The sequence below is a fragment of the Kogia breviceps genome, chromosome 2 (assembly GCF_026419965.1).
Source record: "Kogia breviceps isolate mKogBre1 chromosome 2, mKogBre1 haplotype 1, whole genome shotgun sequence".
NCBI lineage: Eukaryota > Metazoa > Chordata > Mammalia > Artiodactyla > Physeteridae > Kogia > Kogia breviceps.
In genome coordinates, this window is record NC_081311.1 from 130379912 (window position 1) to 130399630 (window position 19719).

General features: G+C 37.1%; 1 protein-coding gene across 4 annotated transcripts in view; it reads right to left on the bottom strand.

The window, feature by feature from the left end:
* PLA2R1 (phospholipase A2 receptor 1) overlaps window positions 1-19719 on the bottom strand; it is a 126058-nt gene that overhangs the window by 59252 nt on the left and 47087 nt on the right. For all 4 annotated transcript variants that reach the window (XM_067026160.1, XM_067026157.1, XM_067026159.1 and 1 more), the window contains one exon: window positions 11315-11484. In XM_067026160.1, the coding sequence (XP_066882261.1) occupies window positions 11315-11484 (170 nt within the window). The remainder of the gene's footprint in view (window positions 1-11314; window positions 11485-19719) is intronic.

Sequence of the window (19719 nt, forward strand, 5' to 3'; positions counted from 1 at the left end):
TAATTATGGACAAATTCCATTTTATTCTTTTGCATATGTTTGAACATTTTGGAAAATGAAACATTTTTCCATAGAAGCAATTTCTATGTTAAGATTCTCAAGTTTGTTATCAAATGTATACAACTCATAAGACAGCTAAAAAATGCACTTCAAATTTCAGTGACTAGTAGAAAACAATCCCATTCCAAAACTAGAATAAAAATTGAATAAAAATGAGCTTCTGTTTTCATCAATCCAGAGCAATCATTCAATTAACTAAATCAACATTCAACAACAACAACAACAATAAAATTGTGCATCTGTATCTATGTACCAGGCTAGGCTTTATATTATTAGCTGCTTGAGATAGAAGGACAAAAAACATTTAGTTTAGTGTGAGACACAAACAAATAAACGACTAAGGGCAGCAAACATGATGGATTAAGTGCTATGGTAACAGTGTGTTAAAATTTCTGTGGGGAGACTTCAGAAGGAGTGATGGAGTCTCAGGATGTCAATAAAGGATTTGCAGGAAATGACATTTGAGCTGAATTTTGAAGGACGAAAAGGAGAGAAAAGTTTTCAAGGGGTGCTTTTTAAAAAGCAAGTGATTATAGATGAAGCATCAAAAGACTTGTGACGATTCTGGACCTAAAGGCACTTTAAAAAATGTAGTCATTTGGTACTAGATATTTGTCTTGCTTAATTTCCCTTCAGAAGTAATGGCTTCTATTTCTGTAGATTCGGGGTAATTGACATTATCCTTGCCAGCCATGTTTTGGTTGTTTTATGCTGATAGAAAGACTAAAGAGAGAGATAATGAGAAGTGGAATGAGAAGGAAGAAGACAGAGGAAGATGTACAAAGATTTACATTCCTCCTAAAGGAATGGAAAAGAGTTTGTGAAGAAGGAGAAAGAATGATGAAGCTACAACACGAGTGTTTGTGTCTTCAACAATCCTGGGTGCACACCCGTGTTAGACACCAGCAGGAAGCTCACAGTCATATGTGTGTGTGCACGCTGATGGTCAAAGAGACCCACAAAGATGAAAATGATGGTGGTAAACAAGAAAACACGATTGTGTGACATGCAGTAGAAACAGAAGTCAACAGAGAGAGTTGGTCCACACAAAGGCCATCAGTTGGCTCCACTGGCCAGAAGAGCTAGTTAGTGTTCAAGGTGGAGTCTTGGGGGCCAAGCAGGGGAGAGAGTATAGCATGCCACTGCCCCTGATGTGAATGGAGCATTGCAGGCCTGCTGAGTGTAATTGTGGAACGCAGCTCACAATCTAGCTGAGTCATGAACAGCAGAGGAGATGCTGCCTGCTCTGTGTAATGAAATTCAAATGAAATTGAACTGTGGAAATCCATGTGGAAGCCGAAAACCTCATATGTATATGGATGGAATTGCTCTAGTTGAAAGAGCAGGAAAAAACACACACTCCCACCTGACTCTTCCAACTTTCCTTCCCAGCAGCCTTTGACTTGGGGCCTGAACTCTGGGGTTCTAGTCCCAGCACAAATATTTAGTAACTTGAAACTCAAGGTTCATAAATCACAAGAAGCCTTGTCTAAAACATAGGGGCAACAATTCCTTTTCTTCTTATGGATTTTCATGAAGATCTGATAAAATAATATATTAAAAAGCTCCCTGAAAGATATGAAGGGCTAAAACCATCACTAAGATGTTGCTTCTATTCTTATTTTGACTGTTTTCATTACAAAAGCTGGGATTTTGTGGCACAGGTTCTGCCTGCATGTTCAAAGAATTTTTTTTAACATCTTTATTTGAGTATAACTGTTTTACAATATCAAAGAATTTTTAAAAAGCTCAAATCAGCAAGTTTAAAATGCAATATACTTTTTTGTTGGTCTTGCATTTTGTCTTACTTTCCCACATCAGACAATGATTAAATAGCTTTGGTTTTAGACACTAGATATCCAACTCATCTTCATTAGTGAAGAAGGAGATGTTTGTGAACTGCTCTGAAGATAAAAAGTGTGCAGTAGTGTTATTGGTGTTAGAAAATGGTTAACTTAATGGAACATTTGACCTAAATTTTAGAGTCTCAGCCTCAAAGAAGCAGTAAAGTGGTATAATAAAGGGAGACTGGGCTAAGGGAAATATAAACCAAATTTATAATCTTATGTTGTGGGGATGCTTGTAAAGCCAAATAAGGGTAGGGTGTGGAAAAGAGCAGAAGTGTTTCTTCTCCCAGAGAAATTGTTCTCCAATTTGATTAACTCATTTCCCACTGGAAAAGAACAACTGTCATCCTATCCCTTAGCGGTGAATCTCACATTTGAACCTATTCTCCTCACCTGCCTTAGCCTCCCTCTATCCCCGCCCCTTTACTCTCTCCATCAAACACGAATGGGAACACTTTCAGTTAATTAAGAAATTCCAATTCACTAGTCTCTTCAATTTGGTAAAGCTATCTAGCCTTATAGTAAATTGAACCAACCTGGGAAAGCCTCCATCTTTCACTTCTCTGGCCATATACCTGAAAACAAACAAACAAAATCTATTTGTGGCCTCAGGGCAGGAGGGAATCATAAATGGGCCTTTAGACAATTATTTTACTTGAGCCTGTCTACTCATTTCCCTTTCCCTGCAACAACTTTCACATCCTTAATCTCAGGCCCTCTGCCCCAGCCACCTTCCATCTCTCTCCCTCCTTCTCTGTGGAGAAAAGTGAAGCTTTGGGTCAGGGAAGGTGAGCTTTCATGGAGTTCTGCTTATCTGCCTGATACCATGTTAGGCATTTTATATGGTCTTTTTCCTATTTAACTTCAAAACCTCTTTGAGGTGGATATTGGCATCTACAGTTCACTAATGGAAAAACCAAGGCACGGAGGTGTAGTAACTTGCCTTAGGGCCATGTAGTTCTTGAAGGTTTAATCTGGAATTTGAAACCATATTTAACTGAGTCTACCATGAGACAATGTCAAGGTACAGAGGAGGTGGACATTCAATGAATAGCTGTTGAATGAATGCTTGAATCTTCCCCTCTAATTATGCTTCTCCATTTCTATGGAGCTCCCTCTCTTTCCCCTGGTCATGCTTCTCTCCTTTGTAAGACCATAGCATTTCCTTGAAGATCTACTACCACATTTTTAGTGTGTATGACAGTTACCTATATATTTATAAAAAGATATGGAAATACCAAAAGGGTGCTCAGAAATGAGGCTGTTTGTCCTCATTTATGTGTTGGTTCATTTCAGTACTCTGATGCGACTTAAAATGGATAACTATCTATCTGCTGGCTAGATAGGGTTCTCCTTGCCATGTGTAGGACAGTTTCAAGAAAACAGATCTGATTGGCTCTAAGCAATCCCATTTTCCTTGTCACTGACAGAAGATTTCCATTGACTTGAGACAATTAGGGTAAATACTCTGGAGTTATCCCATGAGTGAAACATACCTTTTTCACAGTGCTATCTAGATCTACAAACACAAACCTTTTGTCGCAGAGCCTGAGTTATGGGTGGGTGCAAAATTTTCTCTATGAAATAACTGTGAAACTCTAATATAACTTGGAAAAGTTCTTTTGAATGTCTTAAAGGATGGACTAACCTGTTTTCTTTCACCATAGAGCAGCCTCCATTTATATTGAATCCTTAATCTAAGTACAAAGTACATTTAGGTTTCTAATGCATTAGCTTCTCCCTAAATGAGAAAGGCCCTATTTGTCATCTTTCCCTTTAATCAGTGGCACTAGTTAGTATGGATCAAAACTGTTTTTCCTGTTTTACCTGAATGGTTACTTCTCTTAAAATACCAAGTACCATAGTCTCTTTGTTGTTGTTTTAGTAAGAATAGCAGGAAATTATCTCTTTATAGAAATATCCCAGCTATGAAGCTATGAAGAAATCACTAATGAATCCATGGATCTAGGCATCGATCATTAATGGCTTCTAACATTGCAAATAGTAAGAGAACTGGATATTATATGCCTCCATATGGAGCATACAACTATCTATGAAATGATCTTTCTAAAAAAATAAGAGTCTGATTTAGATCAGGCCTCTGATTCCAACTTTTAAAAAATGTCATTTAAAAAATATCAGTTTTATGAAAAATAAAAAGAATAGAGTAACTTTTTTTTATATTAAAGACTTCCATTTATTAGCACTGTGACACTCAGTGCAAAGAATACTCAAATGTTTGCTTTTTATACCAAAGGTAGTATATTGTTATTCTTCCAGTTCAACAAACAGTATATACTCTTTAATGAACTGTTACTTCCTAGAATAGTAGGCGGGCCTCTTCCAGAGGAGTAACACATTTTTAATGTGTTGTGGGGATACAATAAAAAAAGCTAGACTGAAGGAAGCTCTACAGGACAAACACATTTGCATCAACAAATAAAAATTTTAAAAAATGACAGTGGGCAAGGAAGAGGAAAACACAGAGATTAAAACAGACTTTAGGAGATATACCAACCAATTACAGTGCATGTACCTTTTCTTGATCTTGATTCAAATGAAGAACTCTAAAATACATTGTATAATAGTTATGAATCATTTAGAAATTTGAGCATTAACTGAAGATTTATGATGCTATGGAATTATAGTTAATTATTTTTAGTTGTGATAATTGTATTATAGTCATGTTCCTAAAAAGAAGTTTTATCTTTTAGAGATAATACTGAAATATTTATGGATGAAACGATATGATATCTGGGATTTTCTATGAAAAAATATGGGAAATGGGAGGAGTGGGTGGGAGTATAGATGAAACAAGATTAACCATGGGTTGATTATTGATGACAGTAGGTGATGGGTAGATATGGTGGTTCATTATGCTATTTGGTGAACATAATAAGGTTGAAAAAATGGCAGATTGATGATTCCACCACAGATTGAATATTTTGATGATATGACATAAGGACAGAGTCTTCACTGAGCTTATAAAAAGCTGCAGGCTTCCTGTTCAGTGGTCAATTTTTGTAGTCAGTCTGGGCTGGATTAAGGTTCTGACATGGGGACCAAGCTAATGGATTCTTTTGTGACAGGCAGGGGAAAAAAAGTCATTTGGGATGGTGTTTCTGCAAACTGCAATTTAAAAGAAAAAGAAACACAGGGGTTTTTATATTGCTATTTTCTTCAAAAAAAGATTTACATTTTCAGAGACAATTTACTCAATGTCAATCAGCCTGAGCAGCCAAACTGAGCATCACGATATTATTTTTGCTTCAGGGAAAAGAGAAAAGGAGTAGTGCCACTCAAATAAATTACAGCAGAAACTTATGAATGACAAGGAGTTCTGCTTCAATTCCAAATTTTAGACATCCAAATGTGCCCCAAGGAAGATAACATTAAAAACTAAGAATTTTGTCTACTCAAAATGTATTAATTTATTTTGACAGGTATAGACACTCCTAACAAAATTACAAAGTATATTAGAAATGATACCTGGGGTTTTTTTCCCAGTAATAGTGTGACATGGAACTTTACTATTCTCTGCATTTTAATAACATTCATAAATTTGTAGAATGAGAAGGTTGTTTATTGAGTGAATTGTGATGTTTCTTGTTTAGAGCTATGCAGTCACCGGTTTATAAACAAATTTCCTAAACCGATGGTTATACACAAAGAACCTAATTTGTCTTACTTCACCTTGCATGCATCCTTTAAAAGTATAGTTAAAAAAAATAATAATATATTTTAGAGCATTTTAGGTTCACAGAAAAATTTAGCAGAAGGTACAGACTTCCCTTATACCCTGTGCCCCACATACCTTACTACTGACATCCCATACCAGAATGGTACATTTGTTAAAACCTATATTGACACATCATTATCACCCCAAGCCCATGGTTTACATTAGGGGCTGCTCTTGATGTTGTACATTCTATGGGTTTGGACAAATGTATAATGACATATATCCACCATTGTGGTATCATATAGAATGGTTTCACCACCCTCCAAATCCTCTGTGCTCTGCCTATAAACTCCTCCCTCCCCCAGCCCCTGGAAACCACTAATCTTTTTACTGTCTCCATAGTTTTGCCTTTTCCAGAATGTCATATGGTTGGAATTACACAGTATACAGCCTTTTCAGATTGGCTTCTTTCACTTAGTAATATGCATTTAAGTTTCCTCCATGTCTTTTCATGACTTGACAGCTCATTTCTTTTTAGCGCTGAATAATATTCCATTGTCTGCATGTAACACAGTTTATTCACTCATCTACTAAAGGACATCTTGATTGCTTGTAAGTTTTGCCAAGTATGAATAAAGCTTCTATTTAAAAAATTCATATGCATGTCTTTGTGCGGAAATGTTTTCAATTCATTTGGGTAAACACCAAGGAGTGCAAGTGTTGGATTGTATGGTAAGAGTATGTTTACTTTTGTAAGCAACTGCCAACCTGTCTTTGAAAGTGGCTATACCATTTTGCATTCCCGCCAGCAATGTATGAGCACTCCTGTTGCTCCAAATCCTTGCTAGCATTTGATGTTGTCAATGTTTTGGATTTTGGTCATTCTAATAAGTGTGTGGCAGTATCTCATTGTTTTAATTTGCAATTTCCTAATGACATATGATGTTGGACGTATTTTCATATGCTTACTTTTCATCTATATATCTTCTTTAAGATCTTTTGTCCATTTTTAGGTTGGGTTTTTTGTTTACTTGTTGTTGAGTTTTAAGAGTTCCTTGTATATTTTGTATAACAGTTCTTTATCAGATATGACTTTTACAAATATTTTCTCCAATTCTGTGGCTTGTCTTCTCATTCTCTTGACATTATCTTTCTCAGAGCACAAGTTTTAATGAAGTTTTAGTTTTAATGAAATCTAGCTCATCAATTATTTATTTCATGGATTTTGCTTTTGGTGTTGTATCTAAAAAGTCATCACCATACCCTAGGTCATGTAGGTTTTCTATTATGTTATCTTCTGGGAATGTCAAAGCTTTGTGTTTTACATTTAGGTCTATGACCCATTTTGAGTTAATTTTGTTAAGGGTGTAAACTCTGTGTCTAGTTTTTTTGTTTGTTTGTTTGGTTTTGGCATGTGGATGTCCAATTGCCCAAGCACCATTTGTCAAAAAGTTTTTTCTATTGTGTTGTTTTTGCTTCTTTTTCAGTGATCAGCTGACTATTTTTGTGTCAGTCTATTTCTAGGCTCTTTATACTTTTTAATTGATTTATTTGTCTTTTTTTTTCTTGCCAAAACCATATTGTCTTAATGACTGTAGATTTATAATAACTCTTGAAGTCAGGTAGTATCAATCCTCTGACTTTATTCTCCTTCAGTAGTGAGTTGGTCATCCTGGGTCTTTTGCTTCTCATTATAAGCTTTAGAACCAGTTTGTCAACATCCACAAAATAACTTGCTGGTGTTTTGATTGGGATAGCATTGAGTCTATAGGTCAATTTGTGTAGAACTGACATCTTGACAATACTGAGTTTATCTATGAACATGGAATCTCTCTCTATTTATTTAGTTCTTCTTGATTTCTGCCATTAAAGTTTATAGTTTTCCTCTATAGATCTTATATATATTGTTAGATTTATATCTAAAAATTTCATTTTGAGGGGTGTTAATGTAATATGGTTTTTTTTTTTTTTTTTTGCGGTACGCGGGCCTCTCACTGCTGTGGCCTCTCCCGTTGCGGAGCACAGGCTCCGGACGCGCAGGCTCAGTGGCCATGGCTCACGGGCCGAACCGCTCCGCGGCATGTGGGATCTTCCCAGACCGGGGCACGAACCCGCGTCCCCCGCATCGGCAGGCGGACTCTTAACCACTGCGCCACCAGGGAAGCCCGATGTAATATGTTTTTAATTTAAAGTTCCCCTTTTCATTGCTGGTATACAGAAAAGCAACTGACTTTTGAGCATTAATCTTGTATCCTGCAATATTGTTATAATTGCTTATTAGTTCCAGGAATTGTTTTTGATTCTTTCTAATTTTCTACATAAACAATCATGTCATCTGTGAGCAAAGTTTTATTTCTTCTCTTCCAATCTGTACATTTTTAATTGCTTTTCTTGCCTTGTTGCATTAGCTAGGACTTCTAGTACAATGTTTAAAAGAGTGCTGAGGGCTTCCCTGGTGGCACAGTGGTTGAGAGTCTGCCTGCCAATGCAGGGGATGCGGGTTCATGCTCTGGTCTGGGAGGATCCCACATGCCATGGAGCGGCTGGGCCCATGAGCCATGGCTGCTGAGCCTGCGCGTCCAGAGCCTGTGCTCTGCAGTGGGAGGGGCCACAACAGTGAGAGGCCCACGTACCACACACACAAAAAAAAAGAGTGTTGAAAAGGGACATCCTTGCCTTGTTCCTGATCTTAGTGGGGAAGCTTCTAGTTTTTCACAATTAAGTATGATATCTGTGGGTTTTCTGTAGACATTCTTTATTAAGTTGAGGAAGTTCCCCTCTATTCCTTGTTTGCTAACAGTTTTTAACATGAATGGGTGTTGAATTTTGTCAGATGCTTTTTTCTGCATCTATTGATATGATCATGTGATTTTGCTTTTTTAGCCTGTTGATGTCATGGATAACATTAATAAGTTTTCAAATGTTGAACCAGGGGTAAATTCCACTTGATTGAGGTGTGTAACTCTCTTTATGCATTGTTGGATTCAATTTGTTAATATTTTGTTAAAGATTTTTTGTGCCTATGTTCATGAGAGATATTGGTCTGTAGTTTTCTTTTCTTGTAATGTCCTTGTCTGACTTTGGTATTAGGGTAATGTTGCCCTCATAGAATGAGTTACAAAGTATTCCCTCTGCTTCTAACTTCTGGAAGAGGTTGTAGAGAGCTGGTAAAATTTCTTCCTTAAATGTTTGGTAGAATTCACCAGTTGAACCCATATGAGCCTGCTTCTTTCTGTTTTGGAAAGTTATGAATTACTGATTCGATTTCTTAATAGGTATAGGCTTATTCAGAGAGTCTGTTTCTTCTTGTGTGAGTTTTGGCAGATTGTGTTTTTCAAAGAATTGGTCGATTTCACCTAGGTTGTCAAATTTATGGATATAGAGTTGCTCATAATATTCCTTTTTTATTCTTTTAATGTCCATGGGATCTGTAGTGATGTCGCTTTTTTTTCATTTATGATATTAGACTTGTGTCTTCTCTCTTTTTTCTTAGTAAGCCTGGCTAGAGGCTTATCAATTTCATTGATATTTTCCAAGAAGCAGCTTTTAGTTTCATTGATTTTCTTTATTGATTTCCTGTCTTCAATTTCATTGATTTCTGCTCTAATTCTTATTATTTCTTTTCTTCTACTTACTTTGGATTTAATATGCTCTTCTTTTTCTAGTTTCCTAAGGTAGAAGCTTAGATTACTGATTTTAAATATTTCTTCTTTTCTAGTATGTGCATTCAGTGCTATAAATTTCCCTCTAAGCCCTGCTTTCTCTTCATCTCACAAATGTATTTTCATTTTCATTTAATTTAAAATGTTAAAAAATTTTCTCTTGAGATTTTTTTCTCTGACCCATGCGTTATTTAGAAGTGCACTGCTTAATCTCCAAGTATTTTGGAATTTTCTCAGCTATCTTTCTGTTCTTTATTTCTATTTAATTTCATGTGATCTGATAGCAGACATTGTATGACTTCTTTTAAATTTGTTAAGAGTGTTTTATGGCCTAGAATGTAGTCTATCTCAGTGGATGTTCCACATGAGCTTGAGAAGAATGTGTAATCTGCTGTTGCTGTTGTTGGATGAAGTAGTCTATAGATGTCAATCATATCCAGTTGATTGGTAGTGCTGTTGAGTTCAATTTTGTCCTTACTGATTTTCTGTCTGCTGGATCTGTCCATTTCTGTCGTAGGGGTGTCAAGAGTCTCTAACTATAACAGTAGATTCATCTATTTCTCCTTGCAGTTCTATCAGTTTTTCCCTCATATATTTTGATACTCTGTTGTTAGGTACATGCACATTAAGGATTGTTATGCTTCTTTAGAGCTGACATTTTAATCTTTATGTAATGTCCATTTTTATCCCTGGAAATTTTTCTTGTTCTGAAGTCTGCTCTGTGTCAAATTAATATAGCTATTCCTGCTTTCTTTTGATTAATTTTAACATGGATATCTTTCTCTATCCCTTTACTTTTAATCTATAGGTGTCTATATTTAAAGTCAAGTTTTTGTAGGCAACATATACTTGGGTCTTATTTTTTGAACCACTCTAAAAATATCTTTTAATTGGTGTTTAGCTCTCTAATTATTGTTGTATATGTGATATATGATAACAATTATTATAATATAATAATAGTTATCTTTCCTCATGGAAGAGCTTGAGGCCTCTAACCCAATTCCTCTACATACAAATTTAAAGATAACCTATTGCCTATTGTCTATTGGGGTAGCCCTGATTGAGATCCCCAGGCAAGAAAGGGACCAAGGTCTTCCCTGGCAGTGCAGTGGTTAAGAATCTGCCTGCCAATGTAGGGGACATGGGTTCGAGCCCTGGTCCAGGAAGATCCCACATGCCACAGAGCAACTAAGCCTGTGAACCACAATTACTGAGCCTGTGCTCTAGAGCCCACAAGCCACAATGAAGAGTAGGCCTCACTTGCTGCAACTAGAAAAATCCCATGCACAGCAACAAATACCCAATGCAGCCAAAAATAGATAAATAAAATAAATAAATTTGTTTAAAAAAAAGAAAGAAAGGGATCAAGGCATCCAAACAGGGTTCACACTGAGGTGAAGGTGTGTTGGATCTAGGTTGGTGACCTAAGATTAACACAAGGGCCTAAAGCTTGGTCCACAGTGGCTGGTTTTAGTGTAGATTATGGCTGAAACCATTAGCTTCTCTGGCACAGTTTCATGCTTTGGAATCCAGAGCTGAGCACAGGATGGTGAATTAATAGACCTGTAACTCTGAAATTCTGGCTAAGGTACCACAGAATTCCATGGAGGAGATGGACTAGCAAGAATGTTACCTAAGTAACATTCCACAGCAAAGTCACGTGGCAGTGACTGTGAACTGATTAGATATGCTCAAATGTGCCCATTCACTCTGCTTTGAAGTATGATAGACTATTCTGGACTGAGTAAGCCCCTGAGATTCTTGGACAATGAGGGCGGATGAGGAAAAGACTTTAGGAGGGAGAAACTGGACTTCTGCTAACAAAGGCATGCGTGGTCTTGAGCAATGAATTTATACCTTGAACTTGTCAAATGACTCATATGAATTATACTTTAAAAAATGGCCAGCCATATATCACCCCTGAGAACTGGTGGTAATTGTTTTAGTTGATTTATGCATTAAGAAAACACTAAGGAAGAATCAGAGGAGGTGGACCATGAGGTTGATAGAATTGGGGGGCAAAGAAAACAGGAGGAAGAAGTGGTGTGACAGTGCCCTCTACTCACGGGGCTGACGTGCATTCCAGTGTGTGTACTTCACCGGCTCTGACTTCTGCCCTGCCATCTTCCAAGTGTATTCTCCTGTATCATTTTGATCTTGAAGAGCTATCCAAAAATAAGTGTCCTTCGTTTTTACCACACTACTGATCAAACTGGTAATAAAAGCCTGTTCAAACCTGAAAAGGGGAAAAAGGAAATGATTATAATAAGTTTCTGGGCAATAAAGAAATGTCGTTAAAACATAATGAGGTGCACAGAATGGCACCCGTGTAAGCATTTCTCATGAATTCTTTAGAACATGGGACAGAAAAGTACTCGAAGACCCTGAATGTTACTAATAAATGCCAAACGTCAGTGCAATTCCCAGAAATATATGAGTGAGGAAAATCTGATCCTCAAAGGTGGTGCTCAATTCTTTCAAGGAACACAGTCCAGTTCCAGTTTCGGAGTGTACGTAGTAAAGTCCAGAAAGCTAGCGATACATTTCTTGGCACAACGTGTGCCCTATTGTGTAATTAGGCCACACAGCACACACATGCTGTAATGTGCATGTGGTGGGGAGGTGGCGGTGGGGGAGGTGGAGAAGAGGGAGGAGGAGGGACACTATGCTTTTCTGAATGAGCATCTGCTGACACAGGGTTCACACGCGCCCACCCACCACACTTGCCTAGTGAGAATGGAACAGAAATTGGAGTAGCAATTTTATGTCTCCCAGAGCAGTTTGTTCACAGGCACATGGAGTCACTGGCTTATTCAAATGTGTTCAGATGTGCATATTCACTGAAGATAAATTTAAAACCCTAGGAACTAATCCAAAGAAGTACACCCACTATATTCCCCAAGCGGCTGAATGAATTAGTGTTCATTGACTGCTGGCAATGCTCCCTCTTCAACATGAATGCATTGAAAGCAGAATCTAGAAAATTTGTATACATGCTTCCACATGAATACCTAACAGAAACATGTATTAAACTTTAACCAGCATTGAAATTTTAAGCTAAGTTGGAAACTATCTTGAAAAATTTACTTTCAATACATGTAAATTTTGAAGAAACACCTTTCAAACAGTGGTAACTTTTGGCCAGACCTGCTGAGTCATTAAGAAAGGAAACACCTGATGAAATTATCCAGGAAACCTAAGGCGAAAGCAAATTAGACTTTTTCATCTGATTTTGGATTTTTTTTCATTACCATGTATCTTTAACTTGCTAAAGGAAGCAAAAGAAATGGGGTCATTCAAGAATATAGGAGTCTCAAAGGAAATAGGGGAGAGAAAGAGAAAAGAACACAAAGATGCAAACTTTTTAACTACCTTATGAACATCGCTAGCAACAGTTAGTTTTATGAGGCATCCATGATACTCATCTTTGCAGAGCATATGCTTTAGTGAATATTTTCTGCAGATAGTCTACTGATAATCTAAATAGCACACATTTGAAATTAGAAAAGTTCTTTTTTCATCAGATTGCAGTGGAAGAACCTTACATAAACATGCTTCAAAAAGAAGGTGTATAAAAGTAAATACGCTCTAGATGCTGTGTAAGTTTCCTTACACGTCCACTGGTTCATGCTCTTATAACATAGGATCTATTTTTCCTTCTCCCCTCTGAGGCAGAGTAGCATCATAATCATGCATAGCTGGTGCCTGAAACTACAATGCTAGGAGGCCAGCAAGGCATTGCACCATGGAGGCTACGGTCAGGACCACTAGTCACTGTGCTGGTTCTAAACCCAGGGGACATCACTGGTTCTTCCATTACCTTGTACTATGGCATTTATTGGATAATGGAGAGATAACGTTGTCTGTGAGCTTGGCCTCTGGTATCATTATTCATGACAACACTTTGCTTTGGTCCCCTGTTGGTTTTAGATTTATTTAGTCCACTCTGATTTGCTATTTTATAACCATTTATCATTGCTCAAAACAATACAAACCTGCTTTTTGAATTGGCAAGTATATCTTTTAAGCAGTTACGTATAATACTAATATGTTAAATCCTATAACCTTCAGATAAAAACAGGACTCTAGTTTTTCCTGGTCCAGTTTAGAAGATGGCATTGTTAATAACAAAATTCAGCAACTATATCTTTTTTCTAAACCATGTACTCTAAGAAATTAACTCTGGATAGCAGCATGCAATCTCTTGAGTGTCTGTTTCCAATTGATAAAGAAACAAGAGATCTTTTTATATTCTTTATCACGCACTGTTTGGCTTCAAACACTTAAAGGGTTGTGAAAACTCTGGCTTAACGGTAATAGAGCAGATGATCTTTTAACATCTTTTCTGGCCTATTCTTCATTTGAGAATATTCCAGAGTTTCATATCTGGATTTTTTGTCTGGTTTCACTGATGTTGTTTAATTCAAATGTTATTATGATTTAAGAAACAAACAATAACCATATGTACATATTTTAATATATTTTTTGAGGAATTCAGTAAACAAAAAATTGTTATTCTTCAGAAAAACAAATGATAAAATATTTTGCTTATAACCTACTTATAAAATCAAAGTGTGTAGGTGAATGTTTCTTAAAAATCAGAAAAAATAATTTCCCATCAATCCTTTAAAAAGGCAAGCAATCAAATGTTTATTTTCAATGTAAACAAGAAAAAAACAAGTGTATCTTGAACTTCTATCAGTTTGAGAAGAATCTGTTGCTCATGGTGCTAAACATTAAATTTTAATTAAAAAATGCAATTTGAAGATAGCAATGCATATTTGGCATACTTGACACATTTTTTTCATTTCAAAGTAAATATTTTATATTTCAAAAATGCACACTTTGAAAAAGGTATTTTATGCTTAAATCTCTAATTGAACATTATTATTTCTGCATCAGTTTAGCCAGTGACATATGTAGCTGAAAAAAAAAAGATGTTTCTTGTCTGTGAATAACACAGCAGTTAGCAGAAATCAGTAATTAATGACTGTGTTTGTGGTACGTAAAACCAGAGAGTGAAAAAACATAATGCATTAGAAGTAGCTTCACTAGAGAGCCATTTCAACTTAAACAATATGTATATGTATGTGTGTATATATATATATATATATACATACATACATGATTTGGTTAAGAGGGACTCAGCTTTGAGCTGAGTAATTGCAATTGTATTTCTCCCAATAAAACACTTGTTAGCACTTTTGATACCATTTTCAAATAACTAACTCTATTGCTGAACTAATATTAAAATGATAAATTTCTTTCTTTTAAATAAAGAATGGGCTTCCCTGGTGGCACAGTGGTTTAGAGTCTGCCTGCCAATGCAGGGGACACGAGTTCGGGCCCTGGTCTGGGAAGATCCCACATGCCGCGGAGCAACTGGGCCCGTGAGCCATGGCCGCTGAGCCTGCGCGTCTGGAGCCTGTGCTCCGCAATAAGAGAGGCCGCGATAGTGAGAGGCCCACGCACCGCGATGAAGAGTGGCCCCCGCTCGCCGCAACTAGAGAAAGCCCTCGCACAGAAACGAAGACCCAACACAGACAATCAATCAATCAATCAATCAATCAATAAAGGATGGCAATAGAATATCAGTAGTTTTGAAATGGGAGACGTGTCATGACCACTATTGCAAGAAGTTTCTGATGGTATTCCTCAAGAACTAGAAATGTTAAGTTTTTGGATATTGTTTCTTTCAAAAGACTAGAAGAAAAATATAGAATTAGAAAATACATCTAATATGTACACAAGAAATAAACCTGGAAGAGCAATGCAAACTTTTAGTGGCAGTTACCTTTGGGAGGGAAGAGAGATTGGCTGGGAGGGGGCAAGAGTAAAGGTAAGGGGGCACTTTCACTTTTTAGTTGATATTCTTCTGGCTTTCTTGAATTTATACCAATGAGAATGTTTCTATTGTGTAATTTTAAAAAGGGTAACCAACATGTGTTTTTAAAAAGTAAGTTAACTGAATTCTACCAAACAAATAAAAACTGTTAGAATTAATAAATGAATTCAGCAAGTGGAGGATACAAAGTCAACACACAAAAATCAGTTGCATTTTTATATACTAACAATGAACAATCTGAAAAGGAAAATAATTCCATTTACAATAGCATCAAAAATAATAAAGCACTGGGGAATGAACTTGACCAAGGAGGCAAAAGACTTGTACACTGAAAACTAGAAAACATTGCTGAAAGAAATTAAAGACACAAATAGTCCATCGACAGATGAATGGATAAAGAAGATATGGCACATATATACAATGGAATATTACTCAGCCATATAAAGAAACAAAATTGAGTTATTTGTAGTGAGGTGGATGGACCTGGAGTCTGTCATACAGAGTGAAGTAAGTCAGAAAGAGAAAAACAAATACCGTATGCTAACACGTATATATGGAATATAAAAAAAAAAAAGGGTTCTGGCAAGACAGGAATAAAGACACAGATGTAGAGAATGGACTTGAGGACACGGGGAGGGGGAAGGGTAAGCTGGGACAAAGTGAGATAGTAGCATGGACATATATACACTACCAAATGTAAAATAGATAGCTATTGGGAAGCAGCTGCATAGCACAGGGAGATCAGCTCAGTGCTTTGTGACCACCTAGAGGGGTGGAATAGGGAGGGTGGGAGTGAGATGCAAGAGGGAGGGGATAGGGCTTCACTGGTGGCGCACTGGTTGAGAGTCTGTCTGCCGATGCAGGGGACACGGGTTCGTGCTCTGGTGTAGGAAGATTTTACATGCCGTGGAGCGGCTAGGCCTGTGAGCCACGGCCACTGAGCCTGCGCGTCTGGAGCCTGTGCTCTGCAATGGGAGAAGGCCACAACAGTGAGAGGCCCGCGTACCGAAAAAAAAAAAAAAAAAAAAAAAAAAAAAAAATAAGGAGGGAGGGGATATGGGGATATATGTATACATAAATCTGATTCACTTTGTTATACAGCAGAAACTAACACAACATTGTAAAGCAACTATACTCCAATAAAGATGTTAAAAAAAATTAAAGAAGCCACAAATAAATGGAAAGACATCCCATATTCATGGATTAGAAGATTTATTGTTAAAATGTCCATACTACCCAAAGTGATCTACAGATTGAATGCAATCCCTGTCAAAATCCTAGTGATTTTTTTTTTTGGCAGAAGTAGAAAAATTCATCTTAAAATTCATACGGAATTTCAAGACATCCTGAATAGCAAAAACAAGCATGAAAAAGAAGAACAAAGTTGGAGGCCTCAAACTTCTTGATTTCAAAACTTACTAAAAAGTACAGTAATCTAAACAGTGTGATACTGGCATAAAGACAGACATATAGACCAATGGAATAGAATAGAGAACTCAGAAATAAAACATTGCATATATGGTAACATGATTTTCCACAGGGAGCCAAGACCATTCAATGAGGAAAGGACAGTCTTTTCAATAATAATGTTGTGAAAAGTGAGTATTCACCTACAAAAGAATGCAGCTGGCCTCTTACCCTATACCATTTACAAAAATTAACACAAAGTGGGTCAAAGACCTAAACGTATGAACTAAAACTGTAACACCCTTAGAAGAAAACATAGGGGAAACTTTTCATGGCATTGAATGTGGCAGTGATTTCTTGGATAAAACACCAAAAGCACCAGCAAAAAAATAAGAAAGGATAAATTGGATATAATCAAAATTTAAAACTTTTTCACATCAAAGGACACTATCAACAGAGTGAAAGGCAACCCACGAATAGGAGATAGTATTTGCAAATTATGTATCTGCTAAACAATTAATATCCAGAATATATAAAGGACTCCTATAATTCAATGACAGAAAACAAACACTTCTGTTCAAAAATGGGTAAAAGACTTGAATAGACGTTTCTCCAAAGGAGATATAAAGTTGCCAATAAGCACATGAAAAGATGCTCAGCATCACTAATCATTAGGAAAATGCAAATCAAAACCACAATGAGATACCACGTCACATCCATAGCATGGCTATTATGTAAGAACAGAAAATAAGCAAGTGTTGGCTAGGAGGTGGAGGAATTGGAGCCCTTGTGCACTACTGGTGGGAATGTAAAATATTGTAGCTCCTATGGAAACCAGTATGGTTGTTCCTCAAAAAATTAAAAATAGAATTATTATATGATCCAGAAATTCCACTTCTGGGTATAGTACCCAAAATAATTGAAAGCAGGAACTTGAAAGATATTTGGATATTCATATTCATAGCAGTATTATTCGCAATATCCAAAAGGCAGAAGTATCTTGTGTCTATCAATAGATGAATGGATAAACAAAATGTAGTATATCCATACTATGGAATATTATTCAGCCATAAAAAGGAAGGACATTCTGACACATGCTACAACATGGATTAACCTAGAGGACATCAGGATAAGTGAAATCAACCAGACACAATAGACAACTACTGTATGATCCTAGTTATAAGGTAACTATAATAGTCAGCTTCACACACACAGAAAGTAGAATGGTGGTTGCCAAAAGCTGGGAGCAAGGGAAATGGTGAGTTAGTGTTTACTGGATACAGAATTTCAGTTTGGGAAGATGAAAAATATTTTGGAGCTGGATGTTGGTGATGGTTGTACAATAATATGAATGTACTTAATGCCACTGGACTGTACACTTAAAATGGTTAAAATGAAGGCTTCCCTGGTGGCTCAATGGTTAAGAATCCGCCTGCCGATGCAGGGGACACTGGTTCGTGCCCCGGTCTGGGAGGGTCCCACATGCTGCGGTGCGGCTGGGCCCGTGAGCCATGGCCGCTGAGCCTGCGCATCCGCAGCCTGTGCTCCGCAACGGGAGAGGCCACAGCAGTGAGAGGCCCGTGTATGTCACACACACACAAAAAAAGATTAAAATGATAATTTTGTTATGTACTATATTTTTCCACAATATTAAAAAGTTAACTGTAAAAGTGTTCGGGGGATATGGTTGCAAGAAAACGGCAGAGCTATAAAAATGCTTGCAAATAATGCACATTTAAACTTAGGAAAAAATGATATATTGCAGCATTTCTCATTTTGGGCAAAATTCTCAAAATCGAATGTCATTTGGATTATTTTGTACAAATATTCCAAGGCTGATTGATTCAAGGTTTAGATATACATGCATTTAGACAATTATACACGGTAACTTTGGAACTCATGTTTTGCATTCATGCTCTGTCTGAAAGCAGGTGGCCAGGCCTAACAAAATTTTCTAACAGCAAGCAAATGAAATTCTGTTATTTGGCCATAAGGGTTTGTTTTTCTTCCCCTCTCTCTTCCACAAAGTGTTAAAAGTCCTAGGCCAGGAGCAGTTGCCACATAACAAAAGAAGTACGAAATTTGTAGCAGGTGGTTCTAATTGTGCCCATAAAATCTGTTGCTCAGTTGTGCAGAAGAGTAGAAAATCAATTAGCAACTACAAGCTTGGGTACTGGTGAGTGACAGGAGTGTCTTAACTCAAACAGGAAATCAGTAATGGAAGAAAATGATTACCAAGGCTGCTAGTGGATACTCCTGGATCTGAGGAGACTGTCCATCTACTGCCCAACCTTCTCAGACAAAAGATGCTGTTGAAAAATACTCGAATGTGAATTGTCACTCAAAGAACAGCATGCTGTGGGTCTTTGTTTCTTATCTGATAAGGTCTGAATGAATAAAAATCAAGAGCTTAGGACACTTCCTGTCTTCAACTTGTATGTCTCATTTTTGAGTCATTGCTCTGGATGCAGACATGTTTGCAAGGCAGTGTTCATGCATGTTAACTGCCTGGGAGAGATGCCTTAATGGGACTAACGTGTAGTACTCGGGGGCTTGACTGGTGACTGAGTAGCATGCCAGCAAAAGGTCACCTGGGGGGCCTAGGAGGTCGAGGAGGGGATGAAAACAAATTTACCTAAGCTATAGGTCTGCTTTAGAGTTGGACTACACATCAGCTTTGGCTACTGAATACAGTTTATAAAAAAAATTTATAGTGTTCACAACACACTCTCTTATTCAGTTTTGGGGAAAATGAAACAGTAGGTTTTTTTCTAGACACTTTCTATCATTTGCATGAGGTCCCCAAAGGATTCTTAGAAAATGAAGTGTTTGAACTCTAATGGGTTTCTGCCTTACTTGGGTCACTTTGGAACTATGAGTTATCTGTAATGTCACTTTGCATTTGTCCATTTATTGTGTTATTCCACTTTCTTCACTTGCTTCATGTGTTTATGTTCTATCTCTTTAGCTGCTGGCCTGCAAGTGGCACCTGGGCAACTGCACTATGCCTTTTATTTTTATTTATTTTTTTGTACAGCATGCCAGTGTTTAATATGATGCCTCTCACAGTATAATATTCAATAAATAATTTTCTAATAAACTCTTTTTTTTTAAAATTTCTTTTTTGGCTGGGTTGGGTCTTCGTTGCTGTGCACAGGCTTTCTCTAGTTGCGGTGAGCAGGGGCTACTCTTCGTTGTGGTGCGCGGGCTTCTCATTGC